The sequence below is a fragment of the Echiichthys vipera genome (genome assembly GCF_963691815.1).
Source record: "Echiichthys vipera genome assembly, chromosome: 8".
NCBI lineage: Eukaryota > Metazoa > Chordata > Actinopteri > Perciformes > Trachinidae > Echiichthys > Echiichthys vipera.
Genome location: NC_139833.1, coordinates 125001 through 151806, shown reverse-complemented (window position 1 = coordinate 151806; position 26806 = coordinate 125001). Strand labels below are relative to the sequence as shown.

General features: G+C 50.5%; 2 protein-coding genes across 2 annotated transcripts in view; both read right to left on the bottom strand.

Moving 5' to 3' along the window:
- Window positions 1–1755: 1755 nt before the first annotated feature.
- LOC310950042 (semaphorin-4A-like) lies at window positions 1756–17664 on the bottom strand (the record flags this gene model as incomplete). The annotated part of the gene is made up of 14 exons (XM_083917706.1): window positions 1756–2815; window positions 5562–5632; window positions 6656–6819; window positions 7053–7168; window positions 7243–7432; window positions 7636–7774; window positions 8685–8866; window positions 9449–9576; window positions 10182–10304; window positions 10394–10490; window positions 11270–11368; window positions 12190–12252; window positions 12343–12503; window positions 17571–17664. The coding sequence occupies 14 exons, from the start codon at window positions 17662–17664 to the stop codon at window positions 2106–2108; spliced, it is 2337 nt and encodes a 778-aa protein (XP_083773832.1). The 3' UTR covers window positions 1756–2105.
- Window positions 17665–20086: 2422 nt separating this feature from the next.
- Window positions 20087–26806, bottom strand: part of adam15 (ADAM metallopeptidase domain 15) — a 28055-nt gene continuing 21335 nt past the window's right edge. Inside the window, exons 21-24 of the mRNA XM_083917704.1 lie at window positions 25360–25468; window positions 24316–24384; window positions 21033–21178; window positions 20087–20730 (exon numbers count right to left, since the gene is read on the bottom strand). Of these exons, the coding sequence (XP_083773830.1) occupies window positions 20595–20730; window positions 21033–21178; window positions 24316–24384; window positions 25360–25468 (460 nt within the window). The 3' untranslated portion in view covers window positions 20087–20594. The remainder of the gene's footprint in view (window positions 20731–21032; window positions 21179–24315; window positions 24385–25359; window positions 25469–26806) is intronic.

The following is a 26806-nucleotide window of genomic DNA, read 5'->3' as shown; positions in this document are numbered from 1 at the left end:
TAGGAGCGTAAACGTGTGTTAAAGTGTCCTCTAGGAGCATAAACGTGTGTTAAAGTGTCCTCTAGGAGTATAAACGTGTGCTAAAGTGTCCTCTAGGAGCATAAACGTGTGTTAAAGTGTCCTCTAGGAGCATAAATGTGTGTTAAAGTGTCCTCTAGGAGCATAAACGTGTGTTAAAGTGTCCTCTAGGAGCATAAACGTGTGTTAAAGTGTCCTCTAGGAGCATAAACGTGTGTTAAAGTGTCCTCTAGGAGCATAAACGTGTGTTAAAGTGTCCTCTAGGAGCATAAACGTGTGTTAAAGTGTCCTCTAGGAGCATAAACGTGTGTTAAAGTGTCCTCTAGGAGCATAAACGTGTGTTAAAGTGTCCTCTAGGAGCATAAACGTGTGCTAAAGTGTCCTCTAGGAGCATAAACGTGTGTTAAAGTGTCCTCTAGGAGCATAAACGTGTGTTAAAGTGTCCTCCAGGAGCATAAACGTGTGCTAAAGTGTCCTCCAGGAGCATAAACGTGTGTTAAAGTGTCCTCTAGGAGCATAAACGTGTGTTAAAGTGTCCTCTAGGAGCATAAACGTGTGTTAAAGTGTCCTCTAGGAGCATAAACGTGTGTTAAAGTGTCCTCTAGGAGCATAAACGTGTGTTAAAGTGTCCTCTAGGAGCATAAACGTGTGTTAAAGTGTCCTCTAGGAGCATAAACGTGTGTTAAAGTGTCCTCTAGGAGCATAAACGTGTGTTAAAGTGTCCTCTAGGAGCATAAACGTGTGCTAAAGTGTCCTCTAGGAGCATAAACGTGTGTTAAAGTGTCCTCTAGGAGCATAAACGTGTGTTAAAGTGTCCTCTAGGAGCATAAACGTGTGTTAAAGTGTCCTCTAGGAGCATAAACGTGTGTTAAAGTGTCCTCTAGGAGCATAAACGTGTGTTAAAGTGTCCTCTAGGAGCATAAACGTGTGCTAAAGTGTCCTCTAGGAGCATAAACGTGTGTTAAAGTGTCCTCTAGGAGCATAAACGTGTGTTAAAGTGTCCTCTAGGAGCATAAACGTGTGTTAAAGTGTCCTCTAGGAGCATAAACGTGTGTTAAAGTGTCCTCTAGGAGCATAAACGTGTGTTAAAGTGTCCTCTAGGAGCATAAACGTGTGTTAAAGTGTCCTCTAGGAGCATAAACGTGTGTTAAAGTGTCCTCTAGGAGCATAAACGTGTGTTAAAGTGTCCTCTAGGAGCATAAACGTGTGCTAAAGTGTCCTCTAGGAGCATAAACGTGTGCTAAAGTGTCCTCTAGGAGCATAAACGTGTGCTAAAGTGTCCTCTAGGAGCATAAACGTGTGCTAAAGTGTCCTCTAGGAGCATAAACGTGTGCTAAAGTGTCCTCTAGGAGCACAAACGTGTGCTAAAGTGTCCTCTAGGAGCATAAACATGTGTTAAAGTGTCCTCTAGGAGCATAAACGTGTGCTAAAGTGTCCTCTAGGAGCATAAACGTGTGTTAAAGTGTCCTCTAGGAGCATAAACGTGTGTTAAAGTGTCCTCTAGGAGCATAAACGTGTGTTAAAGTGTCCTCTAGGAGCATAAACGTGTGCTAAAGTGTCCTCTAGGAGCATAAACGTGTGTTAAAGTGTCCTCTAGGAGCATAAACGTGTGTTAAAGTGTCCTCTAGGAGCATAAACGTGTGTTAAAGTGTCCTCTAGGAGCATAAACGTGTGTTAAAGTGTTAAATTATAAATGAAATATTTATTTATTTTGTTTTATATTTTTTATTTCTTGATTTATTAAAACATTAAAAACATTTTGTTGTTTTAATTTTTGACAAACAGAAAAAACTGAATTCATAAAACTTCACATTTTTGATTCAGTGACTTTGATCAAAAACATTTATTAATATTATTATTTAATAAACATCAGTGAATAAAAGTCGTTCACAGTAAAAACTCAGAAACAAAGATTTTAACATCGTTTAAATTTGGTCAGCGTCAAAAACACGACGACACGTCCGCTGGAATCGAACCGGGGATCGAACCGGGGACCACAAAACCTAAAGACTCAAAAACCTTAAAAGACTCAAAACGACGTTCATCAAAAACATTTCACAGAAACAAAAAAACGGTTGTTGTTGTTTTCACTCGGCGAGCTTCGTCTCAGCGCCGGCGTCCTCCAGAGAGGGGACGCTCTCCAGGGCCCGGCTGGTTTTGGCGCCGTCCTCCGGACCGACCAGCGGACTCAGTTTCAGAGCGGTTCTCCTTCGGCGCCACGTGTGGAGGCCGCCGAGCGCCAGGACGCAGACGCAGGTCGCCAGCAGGAGCGAAACCACCACCAGCTCGCCGTAGTAACTCTTCTCACGGGCGCCATCGAGCGGCTCCTTCCAGGAACCCGTCCCGGGGTTCGGGGCGGCGCCCAAACCGTCGTCATGAAAGTCCGATCCAGACTCTTCTTCTTTGGCGTCCGCCTCTTCTTCTGAATCCGTCGTGATTCTATCGCCTCCTCCTGGTCGCGTCGCAGAAGTCGGCGTCTCAGTTAAAATGTCCTCGTACGTCTCGTCCTCGCCGGCGCTCGCGTGGCGTTTGTCCTCGGGGCTGATGGAGCGCGGAGAGGCCAGCTGCAGGACGGCGTAGCTCGCGACCACTTCCTTGTACCCGCCCTCCTCTGCCTCGCAGTGGTACGTCCCGAAGGTGTCGGCGCTGGCGAGGAAGCTGAGGCTGCCGTCGGCGGCCCGGAGGAAGAGTTCCTCCGGCAGGCGTTTGAACCGAGGTGACGTCCAGCTCACGGACGCCAGGTTGGAGGGTCTCAGACACCGGAGCCGCACCACCGCGTTCAAACGAACCCCGACTTCTGTAGGACGGAAGAAAGGCGGCGAGGGTCAGCTTCATATCTGAGGCTCATAACGGCGCCCGGACACGCTGACAGACGGGACGCCATCGGGAAACATCGTAAAGTTCTGCTCAGAAATCTGACGGACGAATCACAGCGTGACGGACCTCAGCCGACAGAGGGGGACGTGGCGTCAGACGACCGGGTCCGGATCAGAGAAGAGGCCGTGGGACGGGGGACGGGGGACGGACGGGGATCGAACCGCCTCCCCTGGATTCAAGGCCTGGGTTTTACGCACGTGTGTAAGCGGAGCGTTATGGTGCTGACGCTCTTTTGTGGCGTTACGGCGTTTAAAGAGACGTCAGCTCTGATCTGAAACCAGGAGGAGGGGCACGGGGGTCAGGGGGGCACGGGGGTCAGGGGGGCACAGGGGTCAGGGGGGCACAGGGGTCAGGGGGCACAGGGGTCAGGGGGTCAGGGGGGCACGGGGTCAGGGGGGGCACAGGGGTCAGGGGGGCACGGGGGTCAGGGGGGCACAGGGGTCAGGGGGTCAGGGGGGCACAGGGGTCACGGGGGGCACAGGGGTCAGGGGGGCACGGGGGTCAGGGGGGCACGGGGTCACGGGGGCACGGGGGTCAGGGGGTCACGCTGCGTCACCTCCTGTCGCCGTTTTCAGAGACTAGAACAGAACCTGGAGCGGCTGCTGACAACAGGAAGTCAGCCTCATGTGTCCACCTGCTGACAACAGGAAGTGAGCTTCATGTGTCCACCTGCTGACAACAGGAAGTGAGCTTCATGTTTTCACCTACTGACAACAGGAAGTGAGCTTCATGTGTTCACCTGCTGACAACAGGAAGTCAGCTTCATGTGTTCACCTGCTGACAACAGGAAGTCAGCTTCATGTGTTCACCTGCTGACAACAGGAAGTGAGCTTCATGTTCACCTGCTGACAACAGGAAGTCAGCCTCATGTGTTCACCTGCTGACAACAGGAAGTCAGCTTCATGTGTTCACCTGCTGACAACAGGAAGTGAGCTTCATGTGTTCACCTGCTGACAACAGGAAGTGAGCCTCATGTGTTCACCTGCTGACAACAGGAAGTCAGCTTCATGTGTTCACCTGCTGACAACAGGAAGTCAGCTTCATGTGTTCACCTGCTGACAACAGGAAGTCAGCTTCATGTGTTCACCTGCTGACAACAGGAAGTGAGCTTCATGTGTTCACCTGCTGACAACAGGAAGTCAGCTTCATGTGTTCACCTGCTGACAACAGGAAGTGAGCCTCATGTGTTCACCTGCTGACAACAGGAAGTGAGCCTCATGTGTTCACCTGCTGACAACAGGAAGTGAGCTTCATGTGTCCACCTGCTGACAACAGGAAGTGAGCTTCATGTGTCCACCTGCTGACAACAGGAAGTGAGCTTCATGTGTTCACCTGCTGACAACAGGAAGTCAGCTTCATGTGTCCACCTGCTGACAACAGGAAGTGAGCTTCATGTGTTCACCTACTGACAACAGGAAGTCAGCTTCATGTGTTCACCTGCTGACAACAGGAAGTGAGCTTCATGTGTCCACCTGCTGACAACAGGAAGTGAGCTTCATGTGTCCACCTGCTGACAACAGGAAGTCAGCTTCATGTGTTCACCTGCTGACAACAGGAAGTCAGCTTCATGTGTCCACCTGCTGACAACAGGAAGTCAGCCTCATGTGTTCACCTGCTGACAACAGGAAGTGAGCTTCATGTGTCCACCTGCTGACAACAGGAAGTGAGCTTCATGTGTCCACCTGCTGACAACAGGAAGTGAGCCTCATGTGTTCACCTGCTGACAACAGGAAGTCAGCTTCATGTGTTCACCTGCTGACAACAGGAAGTGAGCTTCATGTGTTCACCTGCTGACAACAGGAAGTGAGCTTCATGTGTTCACCTGCTGACAACAGGAAGTGAGCTTCATGTGTCCACCTGCTGACAACAGGAAGTCAGCTTCATGTGTTCACCTGCTGACAACAGGAAGTGAGCTTCATGTGTTCACCTGCTGACAACAGGAAGTGAGCCTCATGTGTCCACCTGCTGACAACAGGAAGTGAGCTTCATGTGTTCACCTGCTGACAACAGGAAGTCAGCTTCATGTGTCCACCTGCTGACAACAGGAAGTGAGCTTCATGTGTCCACCTGCTGACAACAGGAAGTGAGCTTCATGTGTTCACCTGCTGACAACAGGAAGTGAGCCTCATGTGTTCACCTGCTGACAACAGGAAGTCAGCTTCATGTGTCCACCTGCTGACAACAGGAAGTGAGCTTCATGTGTCCACCTGCTGACAACAGGAAGTCAGCCTCATGTGTTCACCTGCTGACAACAGGAAGTCAGCTTCATGTGTCCACCTGCTGACAACAGGAAGTCAGCCTCATGTGTTCACCTGCTGACAACAGGAAGTGAGCTTCATGTGTTCACCTGCTGACAACAGGAAGTGAGCTTCATGTGTTCACCTGTCCACGGGCCACAGGTCAGAGGGTTCTGCAGGAGCTGGACCCGTGTGGTCGGTCTGAGGCGCCCTGGACACGTGTCGGCTGCAGGAACACACGGTTGATACCAAACAGCTGCAGATCTAAAGACTTTAAACCTCAGCTCCGCTCAATGCTAATGTTAGCATGCTAAGCTAAGATGATGACTGTGCTAAACATTACACCTGTGAAACATTAGCATGCTAACATTAGCATGCTAATGTTAGCATGCTAATTAATAATAATAAGCATATTTGTGAGGTTGTGACCTGAGACGCTGCTGCTCCTCGTTTCTGCTCCACATTGTTTTCCCACGTTTCCGTCTTCAACGTCCTGAACCCTGAAAACACAGCCTGTCAGTCACCACCCAGGGCAGCACAGGGGAGTCCACTTAAAGCTTCTCTAGTGTCCACTTAAAGCTGCATTCTCTCTAATGTCCAGCAGGAGGAGACTCCACTTAAAGCTGCATTCTCTCTAATGTCCAGCAGGAGGAGACTCCACTTAAAGCTGCATTCTCTCTAATGTCCAGCAGGAGGAGACTCCACTTAAAGCTGCATTCTCTCTAATGTCCAGCAGGAGGAGACTCCACTTAAAGCTGCATTCTCTCTAATGTCCAGCAGGAGGAGACTCCACTTAAAGCTGCATTCTCTCTAATGTCCAGCAGGGGGAGACTCCACTTAAAGCTGCATTCTCTCTAATGTCCAGCAGGAGGAGACTCCACTTAAAGCTGCATTCTCTCTAATGTCCAGCAGGAGGAGACTCCACTTAAAGCTGCATTCTCTCTAATGTCCAGCAGGAGGAGACTCCACTTAAAGCTGCATTCTCTCTAATGTCCAGCAGGAGGAGACTCCACTTAAAGCTGCATTCTCTCTAATGTCCAGCAGGAGGAGACTCCACTTAAAGCTGCATTCTCTCTAATGTCCAGCAGGAGGAGACTCCACTTAAAGCTGCATTCTCTCTAATGTCCAGCAGGAGGAGACTCCACTTAAAGCTGCATTCTCTCTAATGTCCAGCAGGAGGAGACTCCACTTAAAGCTGCATTCTCTCTAATGTCCAGCAGGAGGAGACTCCACTTAAAGCTGCATTCTCTCTAATGTCCAGCAGGAGGAGACTCCACTTAAAGCTGCATTCTCTCTAATGTCCAGCAGGAGGAGACTCCACTTAAAGCTGCATTCTCTCTAATGTCCAGCAGGAGGAGACTCCACTTAAAGCTGCATTCTCTCTAATGTCCAGCAGGAGGAGACTCCACTTAAAGCTGCATTCTCTCTAATGTCCAGCAGGAGGAGACTCCACTTAAAGCTGCATCCTCTATATTTATATATCATTTATTATTATGTTTATTATATATTTGTATATTATTTACATGTCCCGGTCGGTGGCGTCCGCTGGGCTGCAGGCGCTGCGGGGGCGGCTCCACCCGCACAGAGGGTCTCGGGCCAGAACACACTGACTGCAGGAGGCGTAGACGGAGCAGCGGGACACAGGCACAGCGGTCACACCCCCCGAGGTGCCCACGTACAGGACGCCCTGAGGAGACAGACACAGGTGTCATACAGGACTCTTCCTCCTCACTGCAGCCTGCACACGTGCACACGTGCACACGGTCACACGAGTGGATCCCAGAGGACGACGGGTCGGTTCTGCAGGATCGACCCGTCTGAGCGCGTCCTCGGCTCGGTGTCGTCGGTGTCGGGGGTCGGGGTCGTCAGGAGGCTCCGGAGCACACGTGAAACCCTGCAGCGCGGTGTTTGAGCCGTTACCTTGGAGGGCGAGAGGACGACGCTCCTGACCGGCTGCTGCGGAGCAAAGACCTGGATCTCCTCCACGACCCGCGCACCTGCGGCCGACGGCACCAGTTTGTGGAGAAATCCAGAGTCTGGACGGAGAGAGGACGGAGTTCAGCGTGTGTGTGTTCCTCACCGTCACATCGTCGCTGCCGTGAACGCTCACCCGTCAGCAGGAAGAGGACGGTGTAGTGTCTCCCGTTGGCCGCCGGCGTCCTCATCGCCGTCACGTGAGTGTAGCGCTGCCCCGAGGACACGACCACGGGCGCGCCCCCGAGCGGCTGCACGCTGCCGCTGGTCAGGAAGCTCCTCTTCACTTCTGCCAACTGGAGATCTGTGGCGCTGTCCAGACCGCACTGTGAGGAGACGGGGACACGGTCACAGAGACACGGGAAGAAGTTCTCACGCCGTGAACGAGGAAAGGATTCAGAGGAAGAAGCTTCTTCAACATCAAAGATTCAACTTCAGACGAGTTGAGACGATGAAAATGGAAACGCTTACAGTATTTTAGACGAGAGAAGAAGAGACGGAGCATCATCTGCATAGAAACGACTCTCACCTGTCCCAGGTACGACCGTCTGCCCGGCATCGGACTCCACTGCTGAGTCTGCGTGTCGAAGGTCCTGTAGCTGCCGGCGAACACCGTCCGCACGTCCTGCAGCCTGAAGACGCACACGGCAGATTCTGGAGCCGTGGACCTGAACGAGACCAGAGACAACGCTGAGAGGACCTGAGAGGACCGGCACCAGGTCCAGTTCACCGGACTCTTAATGTCTCAGAGCGTTTTACAGCAGGCACAGAACAGGGTCCACTCATCCAATGCTAACGTTAGCAAGTTAGCTAGGGAGCGTACCAATGCGACCCTGACCCTGACTCTGACCCTAGTCCGAGTCTGTGTTACAGAGAGGGGGTGACAGGCTAGCTAACACATCATGCTGCTAGCTAGCACATCATGCTACTAGCTAGCACATCATGCTGCTAGCTAGCACATCATGCTGCTAGCAGACTTTCAGCTGAATGAGAGTTGATGGCAGGACTAGAAATGGACAGCTAGCTACGTAGCATGCTAACTCCATGTGCTTCATGCTAAACTAATTACAGTTTAAATGTGACAACAACAATGCTAACGTTAGCTAGCGTGCTAATGCCCCCGTGCTTCATGCTACACGCGTTAGCTCCACAGAGAGAAAACACTGCAGCGGTTTCATTTGAACTAAATTACAGATGAAAAAAGTTTCTCGTCCAGAAACATTTTTATTATTTTCATCTGCAGTAAAAACTACAACTCCCATGAGCCCTCGGTGCTCGTCGCCACGGCGTCCTGGTTTCATTCAGACCCTCGTGGGGATCTTCGACCAGCGCCAGACGAGTCCCGAGCCTGGAGCTCTGACATCACACCCTTTCAAAATACTACTTCCTGTCCAAATGCTGCGTCGAACAAAAACCTTTGAACTTTGTCCCTTTGAACTTTGACCCTTTGAACTTTGTCCCTTTGAACTTTGACCCTTTGAACTTTGACCCTTTGAACTTTGACCCTTTGAACTTTGACCCTTTGACTCTTTTCATGGAAACTCAGATCTGCTCCGAGAACACGGCGGCGCTTCGTACCACTGAGAGGTGAAGACGCCGTAGAAGAGCGTGTCGGAGGCGTTGGCGCCCTCTGGGGGCGGGAGCGTGAAGACGTGCTGCAGGACGTTGAAGGGAAGCTGCTTCTGAGAGCGACAGAGCAGCGGAGCTTTGGCGAAGGACGTCCAGCGGCTCTGCAGCGTCCGCTGTCCCCCGACGTCGTCCTGACGACAGAGACGCAGCGTTTATATCCAGACACGTGAGACGCCGTTAAAACGTGAGACGCCGTTAAAACGTGAGACGCCGTTAAAACGTGAGACGCCGTTAAAACGTGAGACGCCGTTAAAACGTGAGACGCCGTTAAAACACGAGACGCCGTTAAAACACGAGACGCCGTTAAAACGTGAGACGCCATTAAAACGTGAGACGCCGTTAAAACGTGAGACGCCGTTAAAACACGAGACGCCGTTAAAACGTGAGACGCCGTTAAAACACGAGACGCCGTTAAAACACGAGACGCCGTTAAAACACGAGACGCCGTTAAAACACGAGACGCCGTTAAAACGTGAGACGCCGTTAAAACACGAGACGCCGTTAAAACACGAGACGCCGTTAAAACGTGAGACGCCGTTAAAACGTGAGACGCCGTTAAAACACGAGACGCCGTTAAAACGTGAGACGCCGTTAAAACGTGAGACGCCGTTAAAACACGAGACGCCGTTAAAACACGATAAAAGTAAACGTGTGTTTCCTTCGGCGCCGCGTTGGTGACTCATGGCTGCGTTTGTGGGCGTTGCCGTGGTAACCTGGCAGACTTGGGCCACGCGGGCGACCTGCAGCTCGTCCACGAAGCTGAACTCTTTCCCGACTTCGCTGAAGAAGAAGTAGAGTTTCCTGTTCGACGCGTCCGACCACGAGCTGACGAAGGTCGGCTCTGAAACACAGGAAGTGATGTCACACAGGAAGTGATGTCAAACAGGAAGTCATGTCACACAGGAAGTGATGTCCCACTGATTGATTCTGATTGGATTGGAGTGTGTGTGTGTGTGTCTGTGTGTGTGTGTGAGTGTGTGTGTGTGTCTGTAGTTGTGAGTGTGTCTGTGTGTGTGTGTGTGTGTGTGTCTGTGTGTGTGTGTGTGTGTGTGAGTGTGTGTGTGTGTCTCTGTGTGTCTGTGTGTGTGCGTGTGTGTGTGTGTGCGTGTGTGAGTGTGTGTGTGTGTGTGTGTGTGTGTGTCTCTGTGTGTCTGTGTGTGTCTCTGTGTGTGTGTGTGTGTGTCTCTGTGTGTCTGTGTGTGTGTGTGTGTGAGTGTGTGTGTGTGTGTGTGTGTGTGTGTCTCTGTGTGTGTGTGTGTGTGTCTCTGTGTGTCTGTGTGTGTGTGTGTGTGAGTGTGTGTGTGTGTGAGTGTCTCTGTGTGTCTGTGTGTGTGTGTCTGTGTGTGTGTGTGTGCGTGTGTGAGTGTGTGAGTGTGTGTGTGTGTCTCTGTGTGTCTGTGTGTGTGCGTGTGTGAGTGTGTGTGTGTGTGTGTGTGTGTGTCTCACCGTGCAGTAGCGTGACGGACGTGTCCTGGCTGACGTCCTGTCGGCCATCTTTGCTGAAGTGTCGTGAGATCTGCGGTTTGACGCCTCTGAAGTCGGTGGTGGTGGCGGTGAACAGCTCGCCGCCTGCACACGAGCACACGCCACAGCGTTAACGTGTCGGAGCGCCGCGCTCACGTGACTTTAACGTGGAAATGATCGTGAACCACACTGACCCACAGCGAGGGCGGCGCTCTTCTGGGCGGGGCTGAACGGGCATCGAACCTTCGCTTTATTTTCCACCAGTCGCACCAACGCCAAGCTCTCTGCGTCCTGAAGCACAGGAAACAGGAAACAGGAAACAGGAAACAGGAAGCAGGAATCAGGAAACAGGAAACAGGAAGCAGAGAGGATCTTCACGTAAATGTTCTGTTTCAACCAAACAGGAACTGAATGAGTCGCCACGTTTGCACTTCCTGTTCCCTCGTCTGGAGGGTGATGCTAGCTTCAGGACCATGCTAACTTCAGGGCGATGCTACCTTTAGGGCGATGCTAACTTCAGGGCGATGCTAACTTCAGGGCGATGCTAACTTCAGGGCGATGCTAGCTTCAGGGTGATGCTAACTTCAGGGCGATGCTAACTTCAGGGCGATGCTAGCTTCAGGGCGATGCTAGCTTCAGGGTGATGCTAACTTCAGGGCGATGCTAACTTCAGGGCGATGCTAACTTCAGGGCGATGCTAGCTTCAGGGCGATGCTAGCTTCAGGGTGATGCTAACTTCAGGGTGATGCTAACTTCAGGGCGATGCTAACTTCAGGGCGATGCTAGCTTCAGGGCGATGCTAGCTTAAGGGTGATGCTAGCTTCAGGGCGATGCTAACTTCAGGGCGATGCTAGCTTCAGGGCGATGCTAGCTTCAGGGTGATGCTAGCTTCAGGGTGATGCTAGCTTCAGGGCGATGCTAGCTTCAGGGTGATGCTAGCTTCAGGGTGATGCTAACTTCAGGATGATGCTAGCTTCAGGGCGATGCTAGCTTCAGGGCGATGCTAACCTCAGGGTGATGCTAACCTCAGGGCGATGCTAGCTCTGTGTGGAGTGTGTGCGTGTACGTACGATGAGGACGTCGTGGGGGCTGAAGGCGAAACTGCCACAGGCGTAAAGATGAGACGAGTTCATCTGCTGCAGAACACTCACGAAGTTTGGACAGTCGACCTGCACACACACACACACACACACACACACACACACACACACACACACAGACACACACACACACACACACACACACACACACACAGAGACACACACACACACACAGACACACACACACACACACACACACAGACACACACACACACAGACACACACACACACACAGACACACACACACAAACACACACAGACACACACACACACACACACACAGACACACACAGACACACACACACACACAGACACACAGACACACACACACACAGACACACACACACACAGACACACACACACACACACAGACACACACACACACACACACAGAGACACACACACACACACACACACACAGAGACACACACACACAAACACACAGACACACACAGAGACACACACACACACACACACAGACACACACACACACACAGAGACACACACACACACACACACACAGAGACACACACACACACAGAGACACACACACACAAACACACAGACACACACACACACACACACAAACACACACACACACACACACACACACACAGACACACACACACACACACAGAGACACACACACACAAACACAGAGACACACACACACAAACACAGAGACACACACACACAGACACACACACACACACACACACACACACACAGAGACACACACACACACACAGACACACACACACACACACACACACACACACAGAGACACACAGACACACACACACACACACACACACACACACACAGTATTAAACATTTGAAGCCGTTGAGATGGAGGTGAAATCATGAGGAGGGGGCGTGGCCATAATCACCGTGGCGTTCTTCCCTTTGCTCTGACAGTCGTCGATCTCACGCCTGGACGGACGCCACTCCACCTGGACGCCAGACGGACGAGAGACGGACGAGAGACGGACGTCAGACATGAGCAGACGACTTCACACATGAACCACTGACCTTTAAATCACCTTCTTCTTGAAGCCGATGGCGTCGCTGCGACTGACGTCCAAGGACAGAACGGCGTCCCGCGCCCCGACGTACAGAGTGGAGCCATCGTCGCTTAGCAACAGCGTGGTTGTGTTGTGGATGTCGGGGCGGCTGAAGAGGAGCAGAGGCCTTTCTGCAGAGTCTGCACGACAGTGAACATGACATGACAGGGCAGGGCGGGGATCGAACCGCCGCCCTGCGGACAGTGGCACCTCGCTCTAACGCTCTCTTTGTTAAAGGTGTTTTGTTTTCACACTGGTTACCGTGGTGATGACGTGTTGTTGGAATCATAATGGGGCGGAGGATCGAGCCCCGGGGAACGCCACACATCACCATGGTGACATCATCACCATGGTGACATCATCATCATGGTGACATCATCACCACCTGACGCTCAAGGCGACGGTGCGATTCCTCACAGCAAAGTGAAAAGAAGGACGTGTTGTTAAGTGTCAGTAAAGGAGACTGTTAAGTGTCAGTAAAGGAGACCGTTAAGTGTCAGTAAAGGAGACCGTTAAGTGTCAGTAAAGGAGACCGTTAAGTGTCAGTAAAGGAGACCGTTAAGTGTCAGTAAAGGAGACCGTTAAGTGTCAGTAAAGGAGACTGTTAAGTGTCAGTAAAGGAGACCGTTAAGTGTCAGTAAAGGAGACCGTTAAGTTTCAGTAAAGGAGACCGTTAAGTGTCAGTAAAGGAGACCGTTAAGTTTCAGTAAAGGAGACCGTTAAGTGTCAGTAAAGGAGACCGTTAAGTGTCAGTAAAGGAGACCGTTAAGTGTCAGTAAAGGAGACCGTTAAGTGTCAGTAAAGGAGACCGTTAAGTGTCAGTAAAGGAGACTGTTAAGTGTCAGTAAAGGAGACCGTTAAGTGTCAGTAAAGGAGACCGTTAAGTTTCAGTAAAGGAGACCGTTAAGTGTCAGTAAAGGAGACCGTTAAGTTTCAGTAAAGGAGACCGTTAAGTTTCAGTAAAGGTGACAGTTAAGTGTCAGTAAAGGAGACCGTTAAGTGTCAGTAAAGGAGACCGTTAAGGGTCAGTAAAGGAGACCGTTAAGTGTCAGTAAAGGAGACCGTTAAGTGTCAGTAAAGGAGACCGTTAAGTTTCAGTAAAGGAGACCGTTAAGTGTCAGTAAAGGAGACCGTTAAGTGTCAGTAAAGGAGACCGTTAAGTTTCAGTAAAGGAGACCGTTAAGTTTCAGTAAAGGTGACAGTTAAGTGTCAGTAAAGGAGACCGTTAAGTGTCAGTAAAGGAGACCGTTAAGTGTCAGTAAAGGAGACCGTTAAGTGTCAGTAAAGGAGACCGTTAAGTGTCAGTAAAGGAGACCGTTAAGTTCTCACACAGAAACTAAACAAAGACACATGTGAAAGTGTCAGACAGAAATCAGAGCAGTCAGCTGACCACCACTTCCTGTTCCTCTCAGACCCAGAACAGGAAGTGGTTCAGAGAACAGGAAGTGGTTCAGAGAGAAACTCGTCTCACGATCTGAGCAGAGATGGCTCCTAGAGTTCACTTTAACACACGTGTATGCTCCTAGAGGACACTTTAGCACACGTTTATGCTCCTAGAGTTCACTTTAACACACGTGTATGCTCCTAGAGGACACTTTAGCACACGTTTATGCTCCTAGAGGACACTTTAACACACGTTTATGCTCCTAGAGGACACTTTAGCACACGTTTATGCTCCTAGAGGACACTTTAACACACGTTTATGCTCCTAGAGGACCCTTTAACACACGTTTATGCTCCTAGAGGACACTTTAACACACGTTTATGCTCCTAGAGGACACTTTAACACACGTTTAGTCTCCTAGAGGACACTTAAGCACACGTTTATGCTCCTAGAGGACACTTTAACACACGTTTATGCTCCTAGAGGACACTTTAACACACGTTTATGCTCCTAGAGGACACTTTAACACATGTTTATGCTCCTAGAGGACCCTTTAACACACGTTTATGCTCCTAGAGGACACTTTAACACACGTTTATGCTCCTAGAGGACACTTTAACACACGTTTATGCTCCTAGAGGACACTTTAACACACGTTTAGTCTCCTAGAGGACACTTAAGCACACGTTTATGCTCCTAGAGGACACTTTAGCACACGTTTATGCTCCTAGAGTTCACTTTAACACACGTTTATGCTCCTAGAGGACACTTTAGCACACGTTTATGCTCCTAGAGGACACTTTAGCACACGTTTATGCTCCTAGAGGACACTTTAACACACGTTTATGCTCCTAGAGGACACTTTAGCACACGTTTATGCTCCTAGAGGACACTTTAACACACGTTTATGCTCCTAGAGGACACTTTAACACACGTTTATGCTCCTAGAGGACACTTTAACACACGTTTATGCTCCTAGAGGACCCTTTAACACACGTTTATGCTCCTAGAGGACACTTTAACACACGTTTATGCTCCTAGAGGACACTTTAACACACGTTTAGTCTCCTAGAGGACACTTAAGCACACGTTTATGCTCCTAGAGGACACTTTAACACACGTTTATGCTCCTAGAGGACACTTTAACACACGTTTATGCTCCTAGAGGACACTTTAACACACGTTTATGCTCCTAGAGGACCCTTTAACACACGTTTATGCTCCTAGAGGACACTTTAACACACGTTTATGCTCCTAGAGGACACTTTAACACACGTTTAGTCTCCTAGAGGACACTTAAGCACACGTTTATGCTCCTAGAGGACACTTTAGCACACGTTTATGCTCCTAGAGGACACTTTAGCACACGTTTATGCTCCTAGAGGACACTTTAACACACGTTTATGCTCCTAGAGGACACTTTAGCACACGTTTATGCTCCTAGAGGACACTTAAGCACACGTTTATGCTCCTAGAGGACACTTTAGCACACGTTTAGTCTCCTAGAGGACACTTTAACACACGTTTATGCTCCTAGAGGACACTTTAACACACGTTTATGCTCCTAGAGGACACTTTAACACACGTTTATGCTCCTAGAGGACACTTTAACACACGTTTGTGCTCCTAGAGGACACTTTAGCACACGTTTATGCTCCTAGAGGACACTTTAACACACGTTTATGCTCCTAGAGGACACTTTAACACACGTTTAGGCTCCTAGAGGACACTTTAGCACACGTTTATGCTCCTAGAGGACACTTTAACACACGTTTATGCTCCTAGAGGACACTTTAACACACGTTTATGCTCCTAGAGGACACTTTAACACACGTTTGTGCTCTTAGAGGACACTTTAACACACGTTTATGCTCCTAGAGGACACTTTAGCACACGTTTATGCTCCTAGAGGACACTTTAACACACGTTTGTGCTCCTAGAGGACACTTTAACACACGTTTGTGCTCCTAGAGTTCACTTTAACACAGGTTTATGCTCCTAGGACACTTTAACACACGTTTATGCTCCTAGAGGACACTTTAACACACGTTTATGCTCCTAGAGGACACTTTAGCACACGTTTATGCTCCTAGAGGACACTTTAACACACGTTTAGGCTCCTAGAGGACACTTTAACACACGTTTATGCTCCTAGAGGACACTTTAACACACGTTTATGCTCCTAGAGGACACTTTAACACACGTTTATGCTCCTAGAGGACACTTTAACACACGTTTATGCTCCTAGAGGACCCTTTAGCACACGTTTATGCTCCTAGAGGACACTTTAACACACGTTTATGCTCCTAGAGGACACTTTAGCACACGTTTATGCTCCTAGAGGACACTTTAGCACAAGTTTAGGCTCCTAGAGGACACTTTAGCACACGTTTATGCTCCTAGAGGACACTTTAACACACGTTTATGCTCCTAGAGGACACTTTAACACACGTTTATGCTACTAGAGGACACTTTAACACACGTTTATGCACCTAGAGGACACTTTAACACACGTTTATGCTCCTAGAGGACACTTTAACACACGTTTGTGCTCTTAGAGGACACTTTAACACACGTTTATGCTCCTAGAGGACACTTTAGCACACGTTTATGCTCCTAGAGGACACTTTAGCACACGTTTATGCTCCTAGAGGACACTTTAACACACGTTTAGGCTCTTAGAGGACACTTTAACACACGTTTATGCTCCTAGAGGACACTTTAGCACACGTTTATGCTCCTAGAGGACACTTTAGCACACGTTTATGCTCCTAGAGGACACTTTAACACACGTTTGTGCTCCTAGAGGACACTTTAACACACGTTTATGCTCCTAGAGGACACTTTAGCACACGTTTATGCTCCTAGAGGACACTTTAACACACGTTTATGCTCCTAGAGGACACTTTAGCACACGTTTATGCTCCTAGAGGACACTTTAACACACGTTTATGCTCCTAGAGGACACTTTAGCACACGTTTATGCTCCTAGAGGACACTTTAGCACACGTTTATTCTCCTAGAGGACACTTTAACACACGTTTATGCTCCTAGAGGACACTTTAACACACGTTTATGCTCCTAGAGGACACTTTAACACACGTTTATGCTCCTAGAGGACACTTTAACACACGTTTATGCTCCTAGAGGACACTTTAGCACACGTTTATGCTCCTAGAGGACACTTTAGCACACGTTTATTCTCCTAGAGGACACTTTAGCACACGTTTATGCTCCTAGAGGACACTTTAACACACGTTTATGCTCCTAGAGGACACTTTAACACACGTTTATGCTCCTAGAGGACACTTTAACACGTTTATGCTCCTAGAGGACACTTTAGCACACGTTTATGCTCCTAGAGGACACTTTAACACACGTTTGTGCTCCTAGGACACTTTAACACACGTTTATGCTCCTAGAGGACACTTTAACACGTTTATGCTCCTAGAGGACACTTTAGCACACGTTTATGCTCCTAGAGGACACTTTAACACACGTTTATGCTCCTAGAGGACACTTTAACACACGTTTATGCTCCTAGAGGACACTTTAACACACGTTTATGCTCCTAGAGGACACTTTAACACACGTTTATGCTCCTAGAGGACACTTTAGCACACGTTTAGTCTCCTAGAGGACACTTTAGCACACGTTTATGCTCCTAGAGGACACTTTAACACACGTTTGTGCTCCTAGAGGACACTTTAACACACGTTTGTGCTCTTAGAGGACACTTTAACACACGTTTGTGCTCCTAGAGGACACTTTAACACACGTTTGTGCTCTTAGATGATCATTAGTATAAATATCTGTGACTCACTGAGGAGGAAGGAGGTGCGTGGACGAGGCAGCGAGCCGGAGGAGACGCCGAAGAGGAGGACGAAGAGGAGGAGGAGGAGGACGGGTGGAGCCATGACGAAGACGCAGCTGAGGAGTCAAAGTCACTCTGAGCTCCGACAGGAAGAGACCAAAGAAACAGAGAGAGACAGAAACCACAACTTCCTGTTTGGTCTGAGGTCAGGGGGAGGAAGAGGAGGAGGAGGAGGAAGAGGAGGAGGAGGAGGAGGAGGAGGAAGAGGAGGAAGAGGAGGAGAAGGGGGAGGAAGAGGAGGAGGAGGAGGAGGAGGAGGGGGAGGAAGAGGAGGATGAGGAGGAAGAGGAAGAGGGGGTGGAGGAAGAGGAGGAAGAGGAGGAGGAGGAAGAGGAGGAAGAGGAGGGGGTGGAGGAAGAGGAGGAGGAGGAGGGGGAGGAAGAGGAAGAGGAGGGGGTGGAGGAAGAGGAGGAGGAGGGGGAGGAAGAGGAAGAGGAGGAGGAGGAAGCGGAAGAAGAGGAGGAGGAAGAGGATGAGGAGGAGGAAGAGGGGGAAGAGGAGGAAGAGGAAGAAGAGGAGGAGGAGGAGGAGGAAGAGGAGGAAGAGAAGGAGGAGGAAGAGAAGGAGGAAGAGGAGGAAGAAGAGGAGAGGAGGAAGAGGAGGAGGAGGAGGAAGAGGAGGGGGAAGAAGAGGAGGAGGAGGAGGAGGAAGAGGAGGAGGGGGAGGAAGAGGAAGAGGAGGAGGAGGAAGAGGAAGAAGAGGAGGAAGAGAAGGAGGAAGAGGAGGAAGAAGAGGAGGAGGAAGAAGAGGAGGAGGAGGAGGAGGAAGAGGAGGAGGGGGAGGAAGAGGAAGAGGAGGAGGAGGAAGAGGAAGAAGAGGAGGAAGAGAAGGAGGAAGAGGAGGAAGAAGAGGAGGAGGAAGAGGAGGAGGAGGGGGTGGAGGAAGAGGAGGGGGAGGAAGAGGGGATGGAGGAAGAGGAGGAGGGGGAGGAAGTCGTGGTATTTCAGGACCAGTAGTCGTGGTATTTCGGGACCAGTAGTCGTGGTATTTCAGGACCAGTAGTCGTGGTATTTCAGGACCAGTAGTCGTGGTATTTCAGGACCAGTAGTCGTGGTATTTCAGGACCAGTAGTCGTGGTATTTCAGGACCAGTAGTCGTGGTATTTCAGGACCAGTAGTCGTGGTATTTCGAAAGATGAACTGAATATTTTGAACTCAACACGAGAAATTTAACACTTTGGAGTTTTATTCCAAATGAAAGGAACTCCACAGGAGAGGCCCCGGCACGGAGCCCTGAGGAACTCCACAGGAGAGGCCCCGGCACGGAGCCCTGGGGAACTCCACAGGAGAGGCCCCGGCACGGAGCCCTGAGGAACTCCACAGGAGAGGCCCCGGCACGGAGCCCTGGGGAACTCCACAGGAGAGGCCCCGGCACGGAGCCCTGGGGAACTCCACAGGAGAGGCCCCGGCACGGAGCCCTGAGGAACTCCACAGGAGAGGCCCCGGCACGGAGCCCTGGGGAACTCCACAGGAGAGGCCCCGGCACGGAGCCCTGAGGAACTCCACAGGAGAGGCCCCGGCACGGAGCCCTGGGGAACTCCACAGGAGAGGCCCCGGCACGGAGACGTCGCTGGTTTGAGTCTTTAAGAGCTCAAAGGGAATTGAACCGGCACCCTCTGGACTCCACTGGGAACCGCGTCACGTTTCTTCTTTAAACGCTTTTAAGGTTCGTTTTGTTTTGGTTCAACTTCATAAACAAAAGTTTGTTTTTAAAATAAAACAAAAACAAAAGTTTGGTCGGATTCAAAATCTTTGTTTTCAAAATAAAATAAAAAAATAAAGAATTAAGACAAATATCGTTTACGTCACTTTTTAAAAATATATATTTTATTATTAATGAATTTATTTTTATTTTTTAAAACCTTCAAAGTTAAAGTGAGAAAATTATGATTTCAAAATAAAAGAACTTTGAAAATTATTGTAGAAAAAATGTTTTTTCAAAATCTCAGTTTTTCTTCCAGCGTCACAAACTCCAGTCCTCCAGGGTCCAGTCCTCCAGGGTCCAGTCCTCCAGGGTCCAGTCCTCCAGGGTCCAGTCCTCCAGGGTCCAGTCCTCCAGGGTCCAGTCCTCCAGGGTCCAGTCCTCCAGGGTCCAGGACCTGAAGGGTCCAGTCCTCCAGGGTCCAGTCCTCCAGGGTCCAGTCCTCCAGGGTCCAGTCCTCCAGGGTCCAGGACCTGAAGGGTCCAGTCCTCCAGGGTCCAGTCCTCCAGGGTCCAGTCCTCCAGGGTCCAGTCCTCCAGGGTCCAGTCCTCCAGGGTCCAGGACCTGAAGGGTCCAGTCCTCCAGGGTCCAGGACCTGAAGGGTCCAGTCCTCCAGGGTCCAGTCCTCCAGGGTCCAGGACCTGAAGGGTCCAGTCCTCCAGGGTCCAGGACCTGAAGGGTCCAGTCCTCCAGGGTCCAGTCCTCCAGGGTCCAGGACCTGAAGGGTCCGGTCCTCCAGGGTCCAGGACTTCCAGGGTCCAGTCCTCCAGGGTCCAAGACCTCCAGATCCAGGACCTGAAGGGTCCAGTCCTCCAGGGTCCAGGACCTGAAGGGTCCGGTCCTCCAGGGTCCAGGACTTCCAGGGTCCAGTCCTCCAGGGTCCAGGACCTCCAGATCCAGGACCTGAAGGGTCCAGTCCTCCAGGGTCCAGGACCTGAAGGGTCCGGGAACCTGCAGAAGATCTTGGACCACAGTTTGGGACCCCCTCAGCTCGTCAGTCTTTACTTTGATCTCATGTTTGATCCCCTTCTTAGGGTCCTTGATCCGAGTCCTTGGTTCTGGTCCTTGGTCCTGGTCCTTGGTCCTGGTCCTTGGTCCTGGTCCATGGTCCTTGGTCCTGGTCCTTGGTCCTGGTCCTTGGTCCTGGTCCTTGGTCCGGGTCCTTGGTCCGGGCACTGAGGCCCCTTTAATGTGACATCATCATCATCAGCGCTGAGTAAAAGGCACGTTTACGTTTGTCTGCAGTTTAAATTCCTCACGTCTTCGTCTTCATCAGAGTTCAGGTGCAGACGAGGATCCTCTCTGAGGGCCGCAGGGCCGAACAGGAAGAGGAGCAGGAACAGGAAGAGGAGCAGGAACAGGAAGAGGAGCAGGAACAGGAAGAGGAGCAGGAACAGCAGGAGGTCGTCTGCAGAGAAACACCAGAGGCTTAAACGTGTTTTTGACTCTAAACATTAAAGATTAAATCATTTTAAGTCAAAATACATTTTTCCCTTTGCTCCCCCATTTCCTGTCTGTCCCTACAAAATAAAAGACATTAAAGAAAAATAAAAGATAAAAACTTTGAGTTTGAATGAAATAAAACGAGACATAAACGATAATTTACTTTAATTTCCCTCAAATATTTTTTTATATGTTTTTATTATTTATAAAAACTAAATTAATAAAAACACAGAATAAATAAAACAAAGTGCTGCGTCGGCGTCGCACCTGCTGGGAGCAGCTGCGGGCGCCACGGCTCCGTGAGGCGGCGGTTTGGTGGCGGCGAAGCCCGGGTGAGGCGGGATGTGGGGGCGGCACGGCGGCGCCATCAGACGCGGCTTCACAGGAACCACAGGACGGGGGGGGAGACGCACCTGAGCAAAGCATCATGGGAAATAAACGTGAACCTCAGGGTTCATTTTCTCATTAACTTCAATACAAACACACTTCTTTATGCAGCTTTAAGTGGACATTAGAGAGAATGCAGCTTTAAGTGGAGTCTCCTCCTGCTGGACATTAGAGAGAATGCAGCTTTAAGTGGAGTCTCCTCCTGCTGGACATTAGAGAGAATGCAGCTTTAAGTGGAGTCTCCTCCTGCTGGACATTAGAGAGAATGCAGCTTTAAGTGGAGTCTCCTCCTGCTGGACATTAGAGAGAATGCAGCTTTAAGTGGAGTCTCCTCCTGCTGGACATTAGAGAGAATGCAGCTTTAAGTGGAGTCTCCTCCTGCTGGACATTAGAGAGGATGCAGCTTTAAGTGGAGTCTCCTCCTGCTGGACATTAGAGAGAATGCAGCTTTAAGTGGAGTCTCCTCCTGCTGGACATTAGAGAGAATGCAGCTTTAAGTGGAGTCTCCTCCTGCTGGACATTAGAGAGAATGCAGCTTTAAGTGGAGTCTCCTCCTGCTGGACATTAGAGAGAATGCAGCTTTAAGTGGAGTCTCCTCCTGCTGGACATTAGAGAGAATGCAGCTTTAAGTGGAGTCTCCTCCTGCTGGACATTAGAGAGAATGCAGCTTTAAGTGGAGTCTCCCCCTGCTGGACATTAGAGAGAATGCAGCTTTAAGTGGACATTAGAGAGAATGCAGCTTTAAGTGGACATTAGAGAGAATGCAGCTTTAAGTGGAGTCTCCTCCTGCTGGACATTAGAGAGAATGCAGCTTTAAGTGGACATTAGCAGCCTGACTGAAGCAGTGAAATCAATCATCACGAGTCTTTCACCTCATTCAGCGGGAAAATGCTAAGGTGTCAGCCAATCACGCGTCAGCTGACCAATCACGCGCCAGCTGACCAATCACGTGTCAGCGACCAATCACGTGTCAGCGACCAATCACGTGTCAGCGACCAATCATGTGTCAGCGACCAATCACGTGTCAGCGACCAATCACGTGTCAGCGACCAATCACGTGTCAGCGACCAATCATGTGTCAGCGACCAATCATGTGTCAGCGACCAATCATGTGTCAGCCGACCAATCACGCGTCAGCGACCAATCACGTGTCAGCGACCAATCACGTGTCAGCGACCAATCATGTGTCAGCGACCAATCATGTGTCAGCCGACCAATCACGTGTCAGCGACCAATCACGCGTCAGCGACCAATCACGTGTCAGCGACCAATCACGTGTCAGCGACCAATCACGTGTCCTCCTGACTGAAGCAGTGAAATCAATCATCACGAGTCTTTCACCGCCACCTTCATCATCACCTCATCCAGCGGGAACATGCTAATGCAAGCTAACAGCTAGCAGCGTGCAGGTGTACCTGTCCAGGTGCGGCGGGGTCGGGGGGGAGGGGCTTGTTGGGCGGAGCTGGTCGAGTCACGAGCAGCTGGTCGTTAGTGAGGAAGAGAAGAAGAAGAGTGAAACAGGTGAAGACAGGAGGAACAAGCAGCCGACAGGAAGTCGTTTCATGTCAGTATTTGAGCTACTGTTAGCTTCTCGCTAATGTTAGCTACTGTCAGATTCTCACTAATGTTAGCTCGCTGCTAATGCAGATGAACTCGCTGTTTGTAAACGACTTTATCAGCTAACGTTGGGAAGCGACCGTCACCAGATCCATGCAGCTAGCTAAGTTACAGCTAGCCGCCTAACGTTAGATTCTTGCTAACGTTAGCTCAGTGGCACCTGAGCTGGCTAAACTTGATCAGCTAACGTCAGGAAGTCTCCGAGTGTTTCCTGAGTCCGGGTTCAAATCCTGAAATGAAACCTTTGACTCGTTTAAAGTTGAAGCTAAACTAAATATGTTGTTGTTGTTGTTGTTGTTGTTGTTGTTGTTGCGCAGACACAAACCATGAAGCTGCCGTCGCCGCTTTCCACTCACGCCCCTCCCCCTCCCCCCGCGTGCTCGTCAGTGCGTGTGCCACAGATTTCTGTGATCGACCCGTCTCTTCAGCATCGATCGACGGGGCGGAGGACACTCACTCATCGAGAGCAACTGCTAGCATTTAGCGTATGCTAGCTGGGCGTGTCTCATTACGAAGGTGAAGGACGCGACGTTCGCTCTCGGGCGGTGGATCCGTGACCCGACTCTCCTCAGGTGAGTCTGCGTCATCAGGAGGCGGGGCCTGATCAAAAACCCTCTCATCTGATTGGATAAACCACGTGTCGCTGATGAGAGTGACGGTGAACACCTGGGGGTCAGGGGACTGTACCTGACTGAGGGTGCTGATGAACATCACAGGTGAGCACAGATGAGGACAGGTGAGCACAGGTGAGGACAGGTGAGCTCAGGTGAGGACAGGTGAGGTCAGGTGAGGACAGGTGAGGACAGGTGAGCACAGGTGAGGACAGGTGAGCACAGGTGAGGACAGGTGAGCTCAGGTGAGGACAGGTGAGGACAGGTGAGCACAGGTGAGGACAGGTGAGCTCAGGTGAGGTCAGGTGAGGACAGGTGAGGTCAGGTGAGGACAGGTGAGAACAGGTGAGCACAGGTGAGCACAGGTGAGCTCAGGTGAGATCAGGTGAGGACAGGTGAGGACAGATAAGGACAGGTGAGGTCAGGTGAGGTCAGGTGAGGACAGGTGAGAACAGGTGAGGACAGGTGAGGTCAGGTGAGGTCAGGTGAGCACAGGTGAGGTCAGGTGAGCACAGGTAAGGTCAGGTGAGGACAGGTGAGGTCAGGTGAGGTCAGGTGAGGTCAGGTGAGGACAGGTGAGCACAGATGAGGACAGGTGAGCACAGGTGAGGACATGTGAGGTCAGGTGAGGACAGGTGAGGTCAGGTGAGGTCAGGTGAGGTCAGGTGAGGACAGGTGAGCACAGGTGAGGACAGGTGAGCACAGGTGAGGACATGTGAGGTCAGGTGAGGTCAGGTGAGGTCAGGTGAGGTCAGGTGAGGACAGGTGAGGTCAGGGGAGGACAGGTGAGGTCAGGTGAGGACAGGTGAGGTCAGGTGAGGACAGGTGAGGACATGTGAGGTCAGGTGAGGACAGGTGAGCACAGATAAGCACAGGTGAGCACAGGTGAGGACAGGTGAGCACAGGTGAGCACAGATGAGGACAGGTGAGGTTACCTGCGGCGGGGGTTTTAAGGCGGGGTCAGGGGGGAGTGGCTTAGTGGGAGGAGCAGGTCGGTCATGAACCTGAGAGGAAACAGGAAACAGGAAGCAGAGTGAGAGCTGAAACATGCAGAGGTCAGAGGTCATTCAGCAGCTGTGTTCGTGTGAGCGTCGTCACTTTTCTTTCTCCATAACTTCCTGTTACAACAGGAAACTCCACCGCACACACTTCCTGTTACAACAGGAAACTCCACCGCAGACACTTCCTGTTGCAACAGGAAACTCCACCGCAGACACTTCCTGTTACAACAGGAAACTCCACCGCACACACTTCCTGTTACAACAGGAAACTCCACCGCAGACACTTCCTGTTGCTTCAGTGCCGAGGACACTTCCTGTAAACGACGTCTCAGCCGACGTGACTCTGATATAAAAGCATTAATATTTAAAACTCTGAAACAACTTTAAACATTTTGTTTTATTATTAAAGTTTGACGACGAAAGAATGAGAAAGTGAAAGAACTTGTTCACTTTGATTGTTTTTAACATGATTAAATAAAAAAACACGTTTACTGAATTCTTTTAAAGTTATTCAGAGTAAAAGTCTGTGTTAGCTACCGTTAGCTCGCTGCTAATGCAGATGAACTGCTAGCTAGCTGACGTAGCAACATTCACCCAGACTACTGCTAACGTTAGCAAGCAACCGACGCCACATCCATGCAGCTAGCTAAGTTACAGTTGGCTGGCTAACGTTAGCTCCTTTCTAATGTTAGCTCAGTGAAACCTGAGCTAGCTAACGTTAGCTCCTTTCTAATGTTAGCTCAGTGAAACCTGAGCTAGCTAACGTTAGCTCCTTTCTAATGTTAGCTCAGTGAAACCTGAGCTAGCTAACGTTAGCTCCTTTCTAATGTTAGCTCAGTGAAACCTGAGCTAGCTAACATTAGCTCCTTAAAAGATCGTTCAGAGTACATTCGTAAACAAAACTCTGATGATGTCATACTTTAAAGACGAGCGGCGTGTTGTCCAAGAGTCATTTAGCGGATCAGTTGCTAGGGTTACCTCTTTGTGGGGCGGGGTCAGCGGGATGTCCGTGGGCGGGTTCAGGTGGTACCTCAGCGGGCGCACCTGCTCGCCGTTCCTGCCGTCCACGCGCTCCGTCGCCGGCGTCCTGACGAGAGATCAGAAAACACACTGTGATGCGTTCAAGGACGCTCGGACATCTGAGAGCCTGTCACCACGAGGAGTTCAGGGTCTGCATCACCGTGGGAACAAACTAAACCATCAGGCACACTTAAAGCTGCTCCTCCACAGTAACCATGGAAACACGTGGATCTGGATCAGAGCAGGTTTAAGGTCTCAGGGGGGACCAGGTCTCTGACTCTACAGGGACTGGCTACAGACCAGGACCAGGGTCAGGACCGGGATCAGGACCGGGGTCAGGACCAGGGTCAGGACCAGGGTCAGGACCGGGATCAGGACCGGGGTCAGGACCAGGGTCAGGACCGGGGTCAGGACCGGGGTCAGGACCGGGATCAGGACCGGGGTCAGGACCAGGGTCAGGACCAGGGTCAGGACCAGGATCAGGACCAGGGTCAGGACCAGGGTCAGGATCAGGATCAGGACCGGGGTCAGGACCAGGGTCAGGACCAGGATCAGGACCGGGATCAGGACCAGGATCAGGATCAGGACCGGGGTCAGGACCGGGATCAGGACCGGGGTCAGGATCAGGATCAGGACCGGGGTCAGGACCAGGGTCAGGACCGGGGTCAGGACCGGGGTCAGGACCGGGATCAGGACCGGGGTCAGGACCGGGATCAGGACCGGGGTCAGGACCAGGGTCAGGACCAGGGTCAGGACCAGGATCAGGACCAGGGTCAGGACCAGGGTCAGGATCAGGATCAGGACCGGGATCAGGGTCAGGACCAGGATCAGGACCAGGATCAGGACCAGGACCGGGGTCAGGATCAGGACCAGGACCGGGGTCAGGATCAGGACCAGGACCGGGGTCAGGACCAGGATCAGGACCGGGGTCAGGACCGGGGTCAGGACCGGGATCAGGACCAGGATCAGGATCAGGACCAGGGTCAGGACCGGGGTCAGGACCGGGGTCAGGACCAGGATCAGGATCAGGACCAGGGTCAGTACCTGGAGGACCTGGAGACGGGCGCGGGGTCAAAGTCCAGACCCAGCATGTCACAGTGAGACACACTGCATCATGGGTAAAAACCACAGTTTCATCAGAAGAGACTCAAACATTTAATCATAAACTTTATTAAAGTGATTTAATCATAAACTTTATTAAAGTGATTTAATCATAAACTTTATTAAAGTGATTTAATCATAAACTTTATTAAAGTGATTTAATCATAAACTTTATTAAAGTGATTAAATCATAAACTTTATTAAAGTGATTTAATCATAAACTTTATTAAAGTGATTTAATCATAAACTTTATTAAAGTGATTTAATCACAAACTTTATTAAAGTGATTTAATCATAAACTTTA